General features: G+C 40.5%; 2 protein-coding genes across 2 annotated transcripts; both read left to right on the top strand.

Annotated features, from left to right (window-relative positions):
- Window positions 1-1,363: 1,363 nt before the first annotated feature.
- Window positions 1,364-7,988, top strand: slc25a43 (solute carrier family 25 member 43). Its single transcript, XM_070836643.1, has 5 exons — window positions 1,364-1,804; window positions 3,371-3,612; window positions 3,953-4,125; window positions 5,930-6,064; window positions 7,234-7,988. The coding sequence occupies exons 1-5, from the start codon at window positions 1,533-1,535 to the stop codon at window positions 7,444-7,446; spliced, it is 1,035 nt and encodes a 344-aa protein (XP_070692744.1). The 5' UTR covers window positions 1,364-1,532; the 3' UTR covers window positions 7,447-7,988.
- Window positions 7,989-9,107: 1,119 nt separating this feature from the next.
- slc25a5 (solute carrier family 25 member 5) lies at window positions 9,108-11,166 on the top strand. Its single transcript, XM_070836502.1, has 4 exons — window positions 9,108-9,276; window positions 10,049-10,535; window positions 10,634-10,774; window positions 10,878-11,166. The coding sequence occupies exons 1-4, from the start codon at window positions 9,166-9,168 to the stop codon at window positions 11,033-11,035; spliced, it is 897 nt and encodes a 298-aa protein (XP_070692603.1). The 5' UTR covers window positions 9,108-9,165; the 3' UTR covers window positions 11,036-11,166.
- The last annotated feature ends 3,912 nt before the right edge of the window (window positions 11,167-15,078 follow it).

Here is a 15,078-nt window from a genome sequence, read left to right as displayed (position 1 = left end):
CAAACCTCCAACCCTAAACTCTCTCCTCTTTCATACCTGAACAGAATGTTGGTCAGTTGTCCACGTTCATATTGAAGTAATCTCATGCCATTTTAACCAGGACTCTCTTGAAAAGGAGTGATATTTCCTCTAAATAAACCACCCCAAAGAATAAATATACAAAAACATAACATTAAATAAAATTGAATTTAACCATTACTTACTTACAAAAATATAATTGTGTAAGCCTATTTATAGTTGAGCAGTTTATAACCCTTACCTAGATCTCACTTCTACTAGAGCAGGATGTTATTTCACTCCAATTGTCTTACAGAGAATTCAGAAAGTTGGAGTATTGCGCCACCTATAGAGACAAAGTCACCTCACCAATCCATAAAATATGTGGTTCCTAAAGTAGTCCTCAAGAGTGTCCCTCAAGACGGCCCCTCAAAATATGAGTAACGGTTCAATTCAACCTTTTCAGACACTCCAGTGTTTCTTATGCAGTAGAAGTGTGTTAGTGATGAAAAGATAGAAGAATTACTGCACTGAACCAAGTTTGACTTCCTCCACTTCACCTTCACCTTCAACAGATACATTTATACAGTTATGACCTTCCAGACAACTCTGAATGGTGTTTCTGGTCTAACAGCTGCATATAGAGCAGCTTAGGTAATCAGATTTTTGATTCTATTTATCATTAATTTAATGCTATGTGTACACAATAAATACTGATCATCAGTGTTCAAAAGTTGTCATACACATGTATAATTCAGATTTTTGAACACCTATGTGTTATGTCGATTTATCCATAAGCAGTAGTGGAAAGAAACTAATTATATTCACAATGGTAATTGTGGTAATTGTGCTTTACTTGATTATTTCCATTTTATGCCCCTTTATACTTTGACCGCACTACATTTGGAAGGTAAATATAGCACTTTTGACTGTACTGAAATCTAGCTATATATACTATTCACTTTGCAGATGATAATATGATGATGTTCTTGAATAAACAAATGAATAATATATAATGACGGCTACTTGAAATTAGCTCCACCTCATCCAGCTACATGATTGAACATATATATATTGCACATATATTAATGCACCAGTAATAATTATAATCCACTAGTATAATAGAGTATATAACTAACTACCTCTAAGACTTTTACTGGCAAGTCAGTATATCTATACTGTAATATTGCTACTTTTACTTGAATAAAAGGTGTAAATATTTCTTCCATCACTGTTTATAAGCACTGAGACGTATTATGCAAGGACAAGATGTTCCACTCTGGGTGGTGATGCGTTTAAGGTCCTCTCGGGGGTTTAAAAACAGGTCCAATAGCGCCCTCTAGTCTTACTGAGTTGTCACTCCAGCTCACCTCCAGCACTGTCACACAACACCTCTGGTCAGGACAGGAAGACGGATACCTCCTCTGCTGCTAAATTTAGATGTCTGACCAGCATAAACAAATCCTCTGTTGTGCTTCGCAGAAAAACTGAAATCATCGCAGGAGGCAGACAGTCCAGAGGAGGGTCGGTCAGTGATGGCCTCAGTTATAACAGACAACAGGCTGACGAATTCCCAGAGCTTTATGTGCGTCGGTTTCGCCGGGATTCTCAGTAAAACCTTCACGTCGCCTTTGGAGGTGGTTAAAATAAAGAGTCAGGTGGGCACTTTTCACTCTAAGAAGGGTTTCTGGCAAACTTTCATCCGCATCTACCACAATGAGGGACTTCGAGGATTTTGGAAAGGAAATCTCGCTTCTTGTCTCCGGTTGTTCCCCTACACCGCAGTTCATCTCACAACATACAAAACGTAAGTGGAGTTTACTCTAAACGTGGCGCCTGTGTAGTTATGTCACATTGTATGGACTTAAAAGCATCTTTTGTGTTTGTTTACGTCCGAGTTTTGCCCGGTGTTTATGCTAAATTAGCTTGTTAGCTAACTTGGTCAGCTGACATTGACTTAATCAAGTTTGTGTGATGAACAGCGTGAAAGAGCAAAGAGCAGACAACACGTTTTAAATTCAACAACGTTAGAAAAAGCACGCCTTCCAGATATTTTTATTGTTTGTTGTGATTAAGTAGCGTGAAGGGTACATTTTATTAGCCTGTTAACTTTGGTCCGATGAGCTAAAGATGTACTTCCTGTTTAACCGTACGAGGTGCGCCTTCTATTTTCAGCCAATCAGAAGGCTGCAGTCGCTCGGTCGATTTTTAAAGAAATGCGCGTCTGTCGGCCCCGAGCTTTGTCTCACAGACTGTCTGTGGACCTGGAGTCATGCTCACTGCGGTAGAGTTAGTTATAAAACTGGATATCTGACAGACTTAGTGGCGCTTCTTACTCTGTTTTCCCCCAGTTTTGGCAGCAGGAGGACGGTTAGCTCACCTCCAGACCCATGAGCTTAACCAATGCATTCGGAACATAAGAGGAATTGTCGCCTGTGAGGCCGAGTTGAGGGCATCAGCTAAAGTGTATCGTAGGTTACTACCGGACAAAACATGCTGCAAATCTGACAGCATGGCTGAAAAACAAACACGCAGGACAGCGTGAAATGTCATGACAACAACAGCCCAGGGTGCTGTCATAAATACAGTATCTTCTGTTTGTGGATCGTAGAGGAGATACCGCAGTCCGCAGGTACCCTCTCACGTTTCAGGTCACGTGTGTGTGTGTGTGTGTGTGTGTGTGTGTGTGTGTGTGTGTGTGTGTGTGTGTGTGTGTGTGTGTGTGTGTGTGTGTGTGTGTGTGTAAACACCACTGCATCCTGACTCGGCAGACCTCTGTCCTGCACTGTACACCGTGTTCCAAGAGAAGGAAGCCCCGTCTTAACTCTGTGCCTCTGTCACACACGCATGGCCTGAGTTATTAATGTGCTCCTTATGTGTAGGCAACAGAAACCTGACCATAATAATGTTCTTACATTGTTAATATTTCATTATTTGCACAATGCACATATAAAACAAAATACAAAACAGGAAACATGGACACAATGCAGGTTTGAACTGTTGGTCAGATAAATAAGATAAGTTATTTGAAGGCATCTTTCTTGGTTCTGAGAAATCATGATGGGCATTTTTCATTGTATTTGACATCCCATAGACTAAATGATGAATCAGTCAATCCCAAACATCGTTGAAAGACTGAGAGCTGGTTTCAGCATGAATCTGACCAATGTCAAACACAACATAGCAGAAAATCCTCACATTTTTGAAGCTTGAATCAGGGTTTGAAACCAGAAAAAAACCCTAACACTGATGAAATAAAACTTAAGCAAAATGTGTGCGCGTAAAAACCTAAATCATAAAATAATGCCATCAAACTATGAAGACAAATGAGGGAATCATTCACTTTCTGATCAATGCCCTCTTCTGTGTCCAGGATAGTCCACCTTCACATGGACGAATTGGGCTTCATCTCTCAGTGGAGAGCCATTTTGGCCGGCGGCCTGGCTGGCGTTGCTGCTGCCCTGGCCACGTACCCCCTGGAGGTGGCAGAAACCAGACTCATCGCACAGAACTGTAGACAGCCCACGTACATCGGCGTTGTTCACACGCTCTCAAAAATCTACAGGAGTGAAGGACTGCTTGCTCTCTACAGGGGCTTTTCTCTCACTTTTCTGGGTGTGTTTGCATGTTCATACAAATTATTTAATTTCCTATGGGTGCTGTTAAGACATCAGACACTAATACAGTGTAAAACAGCTTCACTTATTACACCATGAAAGTTAATATTTATGAGCTGATTGATTCAACTGGGTATTAAATCATTAAATTGTGAATTTGTCATCCTCACATGCCAGAACTATACTGCAGCCTGATGATGTTGACAAAGAGCTAGCAGCCGTATAATTCTGGTGGTTCTGGTTTTATCCTGAGCTCAATCTACCCGTCATTTGGTGTACACAGTTCATCAATGATGCATTTAACGGCTTTAACTGTAGTACATTTAATCTGTCTACAGGTGCATTTCCCTTTTCTGTTGGGTGCTATGCGGTCTATATGAACTTGGACAAGCTCTGGCAGGAGCCTCCTTTTCGATTCACTCCCCTCCAGAACTTCATTAATGGCTGTCTGGCAGCCGGAGTGGCACAAACCCTCTCCTACCCCTTTGAAACTGTAAAGCGGAAGATGCAGGTAATTTATTCACTTTCAGCATCGAAATAATGGTTTTCTTAGGGGGAAGTGACACAAAGGAATTTTTAAAAAGGCAGGCACACGCAAACTAACTGACAATGAAAAAAGAAAAAGGAATTTCTGTTAAATACAGAAAACATCAATGTTAACAAAGTTGCCTGCTCTTAGTCCATTAGTCTAATAATTGAAAATAATTCATAATAAAGAAATTTTAACAATTCTTAACAATTAGTCTTTTTTAAAGGGAAATTGGTTAACTTTCATTAGAAAGCATCAGATTTCCATTTAAACTCTGTGTGCTTATCTTCAACTGCATAGGAATAATACTAAAGAAAACTTTTATATAATTTTGGTCATTATTTTACCTGATATGGTTTGGAAAAGACTGTAAACAAAGCAAGTTTACAGTGTAGTAGGTTCTGCATACTCACTGTATTACCACCTTTAGTCCAGGAGGGGGCAATGGGAGTGAGCTTACATTAAGTTAAGCCTGTCTTCATTTCAATGTTTGAGAACAGTTTAAATTCTTAAATCAGGACATTCGTACAATTTAACATTTCCCCTATGTGTTATAAGAACACTTTGGAAAACATGAGTTTGCACCACGTTCCGCCTTAAATGATATCTGAGATGCCTTCTGCATGTGAGGAAGGACACGTAGGGAACAATGCGGCTGCTAAGGACAGAATACTACATCCGGTTTTATCAGCCTATTATTAGCTACCACAAGATTCAACAGCAGCTGGGAATGTGAATGTGTCCTGGCTTCGCAGAAGCTATAGATAAGTTCTCTAAAGATAGCCGCTCACTATCAGACAGCAGACAAGGTGAAAGTTGTGTACGTCCAGTTCGTCAAACCATCACAACTATGCCACCTTACGATGGAGAACACGGTTACGTAACTATTTAAAGTAGGGAATCAGGTCTCAGAGTTACACATTAAAAATCAGGTGGAGGACAGATGATAGAAAAACAGCTGGACATGTTTGCAGAAGCTCAGGGTAATGATTTAAGATAAGTATTGTTTAACCAACTGGCTAGCTTAATGTTTCCTCTACAAACGAAGCTGTTTGAATAGTTTAATACCCTTATGGCCGTGCGTTTTTTATGGCTGTGTGTTCCCTTGAAACATCTAAAGATACTTTTCCTCTGTCACATGACAGTCAGCCTGTAGAGCTGTCAGGGTGGTTAGTAGAAGAGCACAAGACACTTGTCTCGTGAGCTCTTATTTAATGTAGCTCTCAAGATTTCATTTCCTGTGTGACTGAATTGTAACAGCCCTTATTCTGTCACATAAACATTGTGTTTATTATACTGTATGATTGTCCTGTCCCTATTTTAAAATTTGTCACTGTGTTGCTTATTTTACTTTTTGAAGAAATTTGCAGGTTAATTACTGTAAAAGTTTGATTGAGACGGTGATTGAATCAGTAGATTTGACAGCACAGTCCTCGCAGCACAGTCCTCAAAATAAGATAAGATATGATAAGATGTTCCTTTATTAGTCCCACAACAGGGAAATTTACAATGTCACAGCAGACATGAGGAGATATAAAAAATATGTACAGCTACGGTAGAGGAAGCTTAAAAATGGAAACAATATAGTATACACAGAGCTCAATAGAGCAGGTTACCTTTGATATTTATTAGCGAAAAGCTGCTGATGTACATGTAAATAATTCACTTACATCTTCCCCAAAGCTTCTATGTTTCTTGCTATTCTTCACTTCATCTTTCTTTATTACTTTGTAGACGCTTTTTGTTGATTCACTGCTGTTCTTTTTCACTTTCAATCTTTCCTCAGGCTCAGAGTGCCCGTCTTCCCCATTTTGGTGGAGTTGACGTCCATTTCAGTGGAATGATTGACTGTTTCATACAGGTTGTAAGAAACAAGGGCGTGCTCTCACTGTGGAATGGCCTTACTGCCAACACAATAAAGGTACGGCTTCATCGATATATTGATTTGTCATTATCTCAGCCATATTGTACTCTCTACTAGTCATATGAATAGAGCACTGCTCTACTTGTGTTACATAAAGGTAACAGGAACTGAAATAACTACACGTGCTTAGGAACATGAGTGACGTGAGTGCAAAAGTTTTGACCCGTGGCCTACGCAAAAGGGAGAGTGAGGACGGGGGTTGGCTCAGGGAAAGCAATGTTCAGTGTGTAATTAATAGCATGAATATCACGAGCAAAGGTGAGCAGAGTCTGTCTCCGGGACAGCATGCTCCTCTCTCCTATTTCAGCTGCAAATGTCATGATAGTTGGACGTTGTTTTACAAACGTAAGGCCCTGTCATGTCATGTCAATTCTATTTTAAAATATAATTCTGTCTTTATTTTCATAATTTAATAAACATAATCAACAGGGGAAGAACAGAGAAAAGAAGAGTAAGAGAAAATAACAGTAAGGGTGAATAAAGTGAAATAAGATACAAAATTATTTGGAACAAATAAATAAATAAATATATATAAAGAAGAAAACAAAAGGGAAAAATGAGCTATGATCACAGTACAGTACAGTACAATATGTCTCTTCTCTGCATAGAATAAAAGCACATCTAACCAGGCTGGATGGGCGGTCAAAAGTCCATAAGGGGTTTCCAGGTTCTCAGGCAGAAATCCTTTTTATTTTTTAATGTCAAAGCTGAGCAAAGTTGAAATGATTAGTTCAGAATTTGTATGAACAAATCGAATGTTGGACATTTATAAATATACTATTAGGCCAGTGCTCTTAGCAGATGTGGGGTCTAGTTTCCTGTCCAGTTTTGTACTAAGGGGGTACTGCATTGGTGTAATATTCACTGTGTACCAACTTCCAGAAGTATTTTAATTTTCTGCATACCTGCATACAAATCTGAATAATCAACCCTGTACATGTTGTACAACAATGGCATCTAGAGGATGAGCTTGGATCAAAATGCCAACTCTAATGATGTAAATCACCTTGGCAAGTAGCAGAAACATTAAGCACACTTTAAGTAAAACCCACAGCAGAGCACAAGCTTCTCTTTGTGTGTCTTTTGTCAAGGGTTTTAATCGAATGACTGCAGTCACTGATTATACACTCATGTCTATCTCCCAATCTCTTGCCATTCATTCACAGATTATCCCCTACTTTGGCCTTCTTTTCACCTGCTTTGAGATGTGTAAGCAGGTTTGCCTTTACCGCAACGGGTACATTGTCTCACCCCTGAGCTACAAACTCACACCAGGGGTCGACCAGAGCCTCGGGCCGTACGAGCTGGAAGAGGTGAAGCGCTACTTGAAAAACAGGAACTTTGAGTCAAGGGATTCGTCTTTTGGAAACCGCTGGTGAAATTTCACCCGAGAAGATGTGAGAATATTGACTACTGACCAAAATTAGATATTTGCTAGACTGGAGTACTTCAGAGGCTTGTCTTTAATAATTCCACAACATTGTGTTTCAAATTTCATGTCGGCATATTCAGTATTAACCTACATTTACATTATATCCAGTCAGCAACGGTCTACCTCTTTCATACCATTATTAATTTATCTGACAGTATTGTGAATTCTTGACTCACACACAATGTCTTTCCGTAACTGTTTTTAACCAAATATTATGTGCCTTTATGACATTTAACTATTTATTTTTTTTGGCTTATCTCTTTTATTGTTTCATTGACATCAAATAGTGCCACAGCTTAATCAAATACAGTGCAAATTCTGTTTTATTCTACCAGATAGATTGTATTTTTAATGTACAATGAATGTAAAATTTTGATGCTTCATAAAGTAAGTTAAGTTAGTTAAAGGTTTTGGACAATCATGTTCAAGTGCTGACATTGATTGTGACAAATGAAATGTGCTTACAACATTAAAATGTGACCTACACATTTTTCATTCTTAATGTGTTATTTTGTGTGTTTTTGTAAATCTTGATTATATAGATTATATGTTTATAATCTCAGTTGACCCAACAGATCAAACTTTCTCCTCATTGTTCAGGATGACAAGTGTTATTTACTCCACTCCACCATGTAGTAAAAATCAGTGACAACGTGCATTCAAAGTGCACTTTTGCAGTACTTTTACTTTACTTGAGTATTTGAATTCTGCACTTATATTGCATGCAATATTGTACTTTTTACTGCTCTGCTGGACTTACAAGTTACTCAAACAGATCAGTTTATAAAATATGACACTGTGCCATACAACTATACAGTACATAATAAAGTAGTAGTAATAATAAAGCTGTAACATCAAAATGCTGTTTACATTTTAAAGCACTAATAATATTATATAGTATTATGTGTTTGTGTGTCTCTGTAACTAAGTAACTTACTTTAATTACTTTAAAGTTACTTTAATACTTTAAATACTACTTACTTTAAATAATACTTTTACTTATTATAGTATTTTACAGAGCACCTACATAAAAGATATGAGTACTTCTTCCACTGATTGTAAAAATTCAGTGTCATGTGACAATTGACTACAAAAATGACAATTTATGATAGTGTGCAACAGTTAGGCTCACTTGGTATCTAGTGAATGAGTTTGAATCAGTCTGCTGACCCATTGGAATCAGTCAGCTGATTTAATCATGTCCTCCATACTGTGGGAAAAACTGAGTGACAGCCAAAGGACATTAACAGATGGGATGACCTTTCTCCGCCATATCCATCAGGCCTCAGCTGCTTCCATCATGACATTTGATATGACCTTAAGCAGAACAATGATCCAAAACTTTAACAACATCACAGTATCTCCTGCTGGGATGTGATTTGTTCAGAATCTACGGAGAGTTCATGAAGCAGTCAAACTTTCCTTCTTGTTGATATGACTTACTTGAGTGATGATGGAGAGCACCAAATCTGAATCAAAGGACACGAGTCAGCCCCGCCCACTCCTCCCACAGCTGACCAATGACAGGCGAGAGTCGAAGTTCACGGTTTTTCTCGCGTTCAGCCTTCTTAAATCCCCTCACCTCCGCACTTGAGTCGGCCATTTCAACTCTACCGGCAAACCCCAGCGACTAAAGCAGCGGGACGGAGTCTGGAAACATCTGAAGATGAGTGAACAAGCTATTTCCTTCGCCAAGGACTTCTTGGCTGGTGGTATCGCCGCTGCCATCTCCAAAACAGCTGTAGCTCCCATCGAGAGAGTCAAGCTTCTTCTGCAGGTTAGTGTTGTTTCTAATGACACTTTATTTAGTTGCACATGTTCAACAGATGCTGCCTGCTCTTGTCTGCAACACAAAACTGCTGCAGCATTTTTTTCTGCTGATGTTCTAGAAATTTCCAAAAGATGGAGGGTGAGTTTAACCAGATGGAAGTGATATGTTGGGGTTTAGGAAATCATGCAAGTTTGCTGCACTGTTAGGAGCAGAAACTGGAGTTCAAACATGGTAAATCGGAGCAGCTCTGACAGATTGCTGCAGGCACAGATAAGAAATAAGCAGGAAATTAGCTCAATCGGGGCACATCAGACTTGTTGTGTAATAGACTGGTCTGCAGTCTCACCAAGCAAAAGTTAAGTGTGTTCTAAAAGGCAGACATGACCATCTACTGTGCCTATGGTCTTCAGAAGTGTTCATCTTCTGTGACAGGTGTTTAGTTTGGCGTGACAGCAAACAGGCAAGGTCACAGTGAGGTTTGCGCCATGGCACTCCTCTGCTGCATTGGGTCTGGGCTCAGCAGCAGCAGGAGGTGGGGCGGTGAATTGTTGAATGGGTGCCATCAGAGTAGTACTCTGGCGCATGGATGCAAATGTCAGACGGACACAAGAGGATCATGGGAATTTGTGTCTTCACTGATTGTTCAAGTCCGAAGGTTAACAGGTTAAAGGTTGCTGCTCACTTGCACTGATGTCAAACTTGACCTGCTTTCACTGTCTTCATCCAGCGGTCTCGGTTTTATCTCTAAATCACGGCCGTATCTCTGCTTTAATTGCAGGTACAACATGCGAGCAAACAGATCACAGCTGACAAGCAGTACAAGGGCATCGTCGACTGCGTTGTCCGCATCCCCAAAGAGCAGGGCTTCCTCTCATTCTGGAGAGGGAACCTGGCCAATGTCATCCGATACTTCCCCACTCAGGCCCTCAACTTTGCTTTTAAGGACAAGTACAAGAAGATTTTCCTCGACGGCGTGGACAAGCACAAGCAGTTCTGGAGATACTTTGCAGGTAACCTGGCGTCAGGTGGTGCCGCCGGAGCCACGTCGCTCTGTTTCGTCTACCCCCTAGACTTCGCCAGGACACGCCTGGCTGCTGATGTAGGCAAAGCCGGAATGGAGCGCGAGTTCAAGGGTCTGGGTGACTGCTTGGTGAAGATCTCCAAGTCTGACGGCATCAAGGGTCTTTACCAGGGCTTCAGCGTTTCAGTGCAGGGCATCATCATCTACAGAGCCGCTTACTTTGGCGTCTATGACACAGCAAAGGGTAAGCTTTCATTATCACTTCTTGATGTACCTTTTCTCAGTGGACCTCCTCGCCTTTGAGACTGTAGTTAACCTTCCTGATTGACTTTTATCCTACAGGCATGCTTCCAGACCCCAAGAACACACACATTGTTGTGAGCTGGATGATTGCTCAGTCTGTGACCGCGGTCGCTGGCCTTGTGTCCTACCCCTTCGACACTGTCCGACGTCGTATGATGATGCAGTCTGGACGCAAAGGAGGTGATAAACATGATATAGCAAAGTACAACTTTATGCTTTTGCTGCTGTGTCAGCAGAATAAAAGTGTGTGACATCTTTTTGTAATTCTGTTTTTCCACTTTAGCTGACATCATGTACTCTGGCACCCTCGACTGCTGGAGGAAGATTGCACGTGATGAGGGCTCCAAGGCCTTCTTCAAGGGAGCATGGTCTAATGTGCTCAGAGGCATGGGTGGAGCCTTCGTGCTCGTCTTGTATGATGAGCTTAAGAAAGTCATCTAAGTTGTTTTATATGTCCACTGTTCATGTTGTGAAGTTTAACTGTAACATATCTTGTACATTTGGAAGGACTCAAATTCTGCGCTATATTTATAGGGACCAACTAGTATTTTCTACTAGTTGTACTGGGGGAATCTGTTATGCACTCTTCTCTTGGCCCATGCTTTTTCTTTTTTGTTTTGCCCCTCACCTGGCTGTCATTCCTTGACCACAGGAACCTTACAGAAAAAGGAGAAATAAACACAACCTACTGAGTGAATCTCCTGCCTGGTTTTAAAGTATATGAAGGGTACGGTCACAGGCAGAGTGACCTGGCAGCTCATGTCGTCAGGCGTAGCATTTGGAAGGAGCCATTTGGCAGCCTCTTGTGTGAAATGTAAGCTTCTCCCAGGTTGTAGTTGGGGGCAAGCCAAAATCAGCTGAGAAAGTTGACCTGCTGACAATAATTCAACCAAGGCAGGCTTGCAGAAAAGTGATACACAGTCGGGAGCTTTACCGCTGTATTTAACGTATTGATAGTTCAGCAGAACATTTGCACAAGTGACTTCCTGCAGAGAAGCGACCAGGGTTATCCATAGTGAGGTGGTTTATTCCAACCCTCCTAAATATACTTTTATCTCCCGCCAAGCCTCATCTGACTCCAACTGGTCTGACTGAGGACTTTAACCTTGAGCTGTTTGACCATTCACAGTCTGACACACTTGTTCCAGTTATTCACCATCACCGCCAAGAGGCTGCCAGATCTCTGCCAATTAAAATGTATAAAAACAGTTCCATATTCTATCTATTTATTAAAGTGAAGAAGCCAAAGGCCCCTAGATGGGTCCATAGCTGGGTTTTAGGCAGGTGTTGCTAATGTATTTTAAGGGGCATCATAAATTGAATTCCTCCTGATATGTGATCTTGCCAGCTGTAAAGGAGCACATGATTGTAGCCTACACAGGATAGGACATGGTGTACTTGGCATCTCTTATAGAGGTGTGTACTGGCCATTTTTCACTAGCACTATTGTGTCAAAGCAACTCTCCACACTAAGCGTTTTCTGTGCTTGACTTTTTAAGTGTCTACAGTCACGTACACTAAACTTTTTGGACTCTGACTCATTGATATCCAGGCAATATACTGTCACTTTGTATTATGGACTGCATGCTGACTGTGAGGTCACAGGGACACTTGGCAGCTTTGATCAGTCCTCAGCAGTTTTCATTGACCAATTAAACAGCTGCCACCCCCTTAGAACATTATCTATCCATTTCAGGATAAAAAATTAAGACACTGTTGCAGTTAAGAGGCTGTTTGACATATGTGCTCGGAAACTCTCATTAGTAATGACTTGTAAAAATGTCTGTAACTAAGGTTACGGCTCAATGGCAGTCGAGCTCTCTGTCTGCTGCGGGCCTTTAACATCACAGTCATTGCAGCTGTAATTACTCTTACTGAACGTGTGACTGTATAATTGGAGTCTATGAGAATAAGTTATATTGGTACCTAAAAAATTATCCCAGCCTTGAACCATTATTCACCCTCACAGTTCATCAAAAGTTTAATTCTGTGACTGGAGATGTCTCTATCTAGTATTATTCCTGCATGCTTCTTCGCTTATGGATCCCACGAAACTCTCAAAATAACAACAGAGGAGCTAAAACATTAACATCTACTCAGTACAAATGAATGTACTTCTCCCTTTATTTAATGTGAATATCAATTACACTGACTTATTTTAATAAGAGTAAAATGAAGCAGCTGATAATCAGATAATGTGCATGTCTGAAGCTGATATCTCGTACAATGTGTTCATCCTGTGATCTTAAAAAGCACACTGCTTAGTAAGTAGTATGTAGATACAATCACTGTGCCATGGACACTGACCCCAGACTGATCTTGAATGGAAGACATAGCCTCATTTTAGCAACACTATCAGATTACATGATTTACTCAGCTGGGTATAGTCTAATCTTCTTTCAGTGAGTCAGAAAGTCTTGGAAGTGACTGTCGACCCAGAGAAATCAGTCTCAGTACTTTTTTGACTGCACCATACTCAGACGGCCCTCTCAGCAGGTAGCACATGGCTAATCCTCCATTCAGCCAGCCTCTCTCTACAGCTCCATTACAACTTTTAACAGGGATTAGAGAGTCCGAAGCAACAGGGATCACACCCGAATAGACCCAGTCTGAGTGGCTTTAGATACGCTACGTCTCCTTGAGGTCAGGGTTACAAGTCAGACTAGGGTCTTACTTGAGTTTTCAGTGTTATTTTGCTGTTAGGCTGCAATGATCCTAAATACGTTCATTAATATTTCCCAGTATTTAGAGAAAATGACTCCTTCAAGATCTTCATACAGATTGCAACTTCATAATTTCAAATATTATATAAATTAAGTCTGCATTTCCCCTTGAAAGCATACGAACAACTGCAGACCAAACCAGAAAGTGTGACCCACACTGATTGAAGAGGCACATGTGCCTCAAAGACTTTATTTTCAAACCAACAAAAACATTCATCACACGTGCTGTAGCTCCTTTGTGTTTGTGTTTGAGGTGCTGTGGTCCAGTGGTCGTAAAGCGTCCTTTGCAAAAGTAAATATAGCACTACCACACTGTAAAAAGTACTGTATTTAAAACATTACTGAAGTAAAGCAGCAGTACACAAGCAACACGTACTTAAAGTATCAAAAGTAAAAGCTATTTTTAACTTTTATATACTGTTGGACAGTTTAAACTATAATAATGCAACTTAATCTATAAGTTCATTATATGTTTTGTACATAAAATCGTAACTTGTTAACTAGCTAATAACTGTCCAACAATGTAGTGAATCAAAAAGTACAATAATACCCCCTGGATTGTAGTGAAATAGAAATATAAGGTAGCAAAAAAATATAAATACTCAAGTGAGGCACAGCTACCTCGAATGCCGTTGAGTAAATTTACTTAGTTACATTCCCCTGTGGTGTGTCCTGTTCTAAAATGGTACTTGATACTCTGTGTGTTTATCCACAGATCACTGAAGCTCCCTTTCACATTAAAAGCCTTCTGTCAGGCTGCCTGTTGCATAACTTCAGCTGTGAGAGTGAATTATGTCATGGCTTCACTGGGTCATGACCTCAGTGTTTTCAACTCCAGATGAATACAACACACTGTGAGATGACTTAGAAATAAATAATGAAATGGTGCAGTTTAAAGGCAGTATGATTTTTAATTGTGAGACAATGCCATCACACCCTGTAGTAAATGTTATATGTTACACAGAGCATTTGTGTCACAGCTCTATCAGTGTGCCAGCCGCTCTGTTAAGTGTTTTTAGTTTTTGTTGGTAAGAGCATTGTAGCTCAAGAGCAGTGTTAGCGCCACCTTGCGACTTAAAGGCTACTGCCACCTTAAATTAATTCAGAGCACGTGACAGGACCAATTAGATTTAGAGCTAATGCTTATCTTGCCAAATAGCTTCAGCAACTACTTTATATTTTCATCACTATTACATCATCATCAGAGTATAATTTAGAGGGTTGAAAACAACAATCTGTACCAAAATCATTGTCAGTGAAATCAATTTAGGTAGGTCTAATACACTACATCTTATAGTGTTATATTTTAACTGTCTGTCTAGTAGATGAGATTGTTGATGGCTGAATTACTCAATCTGACAATAAAACATAAACAGAGTAGATAGGCCTTCATGAACGGAATAACTACAGACTTTTACATTTTTCCACATCTGGTGGAGGCCCGTTTCCAGGAGGTCTTCAACTCCCACCTCTGGATGAATTTCTCGCACATCCCGGGGGAGGTTGGGGATATGGAATCCGAGTGGGCCATGTTCAAAGCCTCCATTGCAGAGGCAGCTGCTAGGAGCTGTGGCCAGAAGGTCGTCAGTGCTGGTCAGGGCAGCAACTTAAGGACCAGCTGAGAAGAAGGAAGCTGAGGTAGATAAGAAGCTCCTTGGTGGCCCTGAGATGCTGAAGGCTCTGGACATTGTTGGGCTGTCATGGTTGACACGCCTCTTAAATGTTGCATGGAGGTTGGGGACAGTACCTGTGAAGTGGCAG

The sequence above is a fragment of the Pempheris klunzingeri genome, chromosome 9 (genome assembly GCF_042242105.1).
Source record: "Pempheris klunzingeri isolate RE-2024b chromosome 9, fPemKlu1.hap1, whole genome shotgun sequence".
In the NCBI taxonomy this organism is placed as follows: Eukaryota; Metazoa; Chordata; class Actinopteri; order Acropomatiformes; family Pempheridae; genus Pempheris; species Pempheris klunzingeri.
This window is presented reverse-complemented; position numbering and strand designations above follow the sequence as displayed.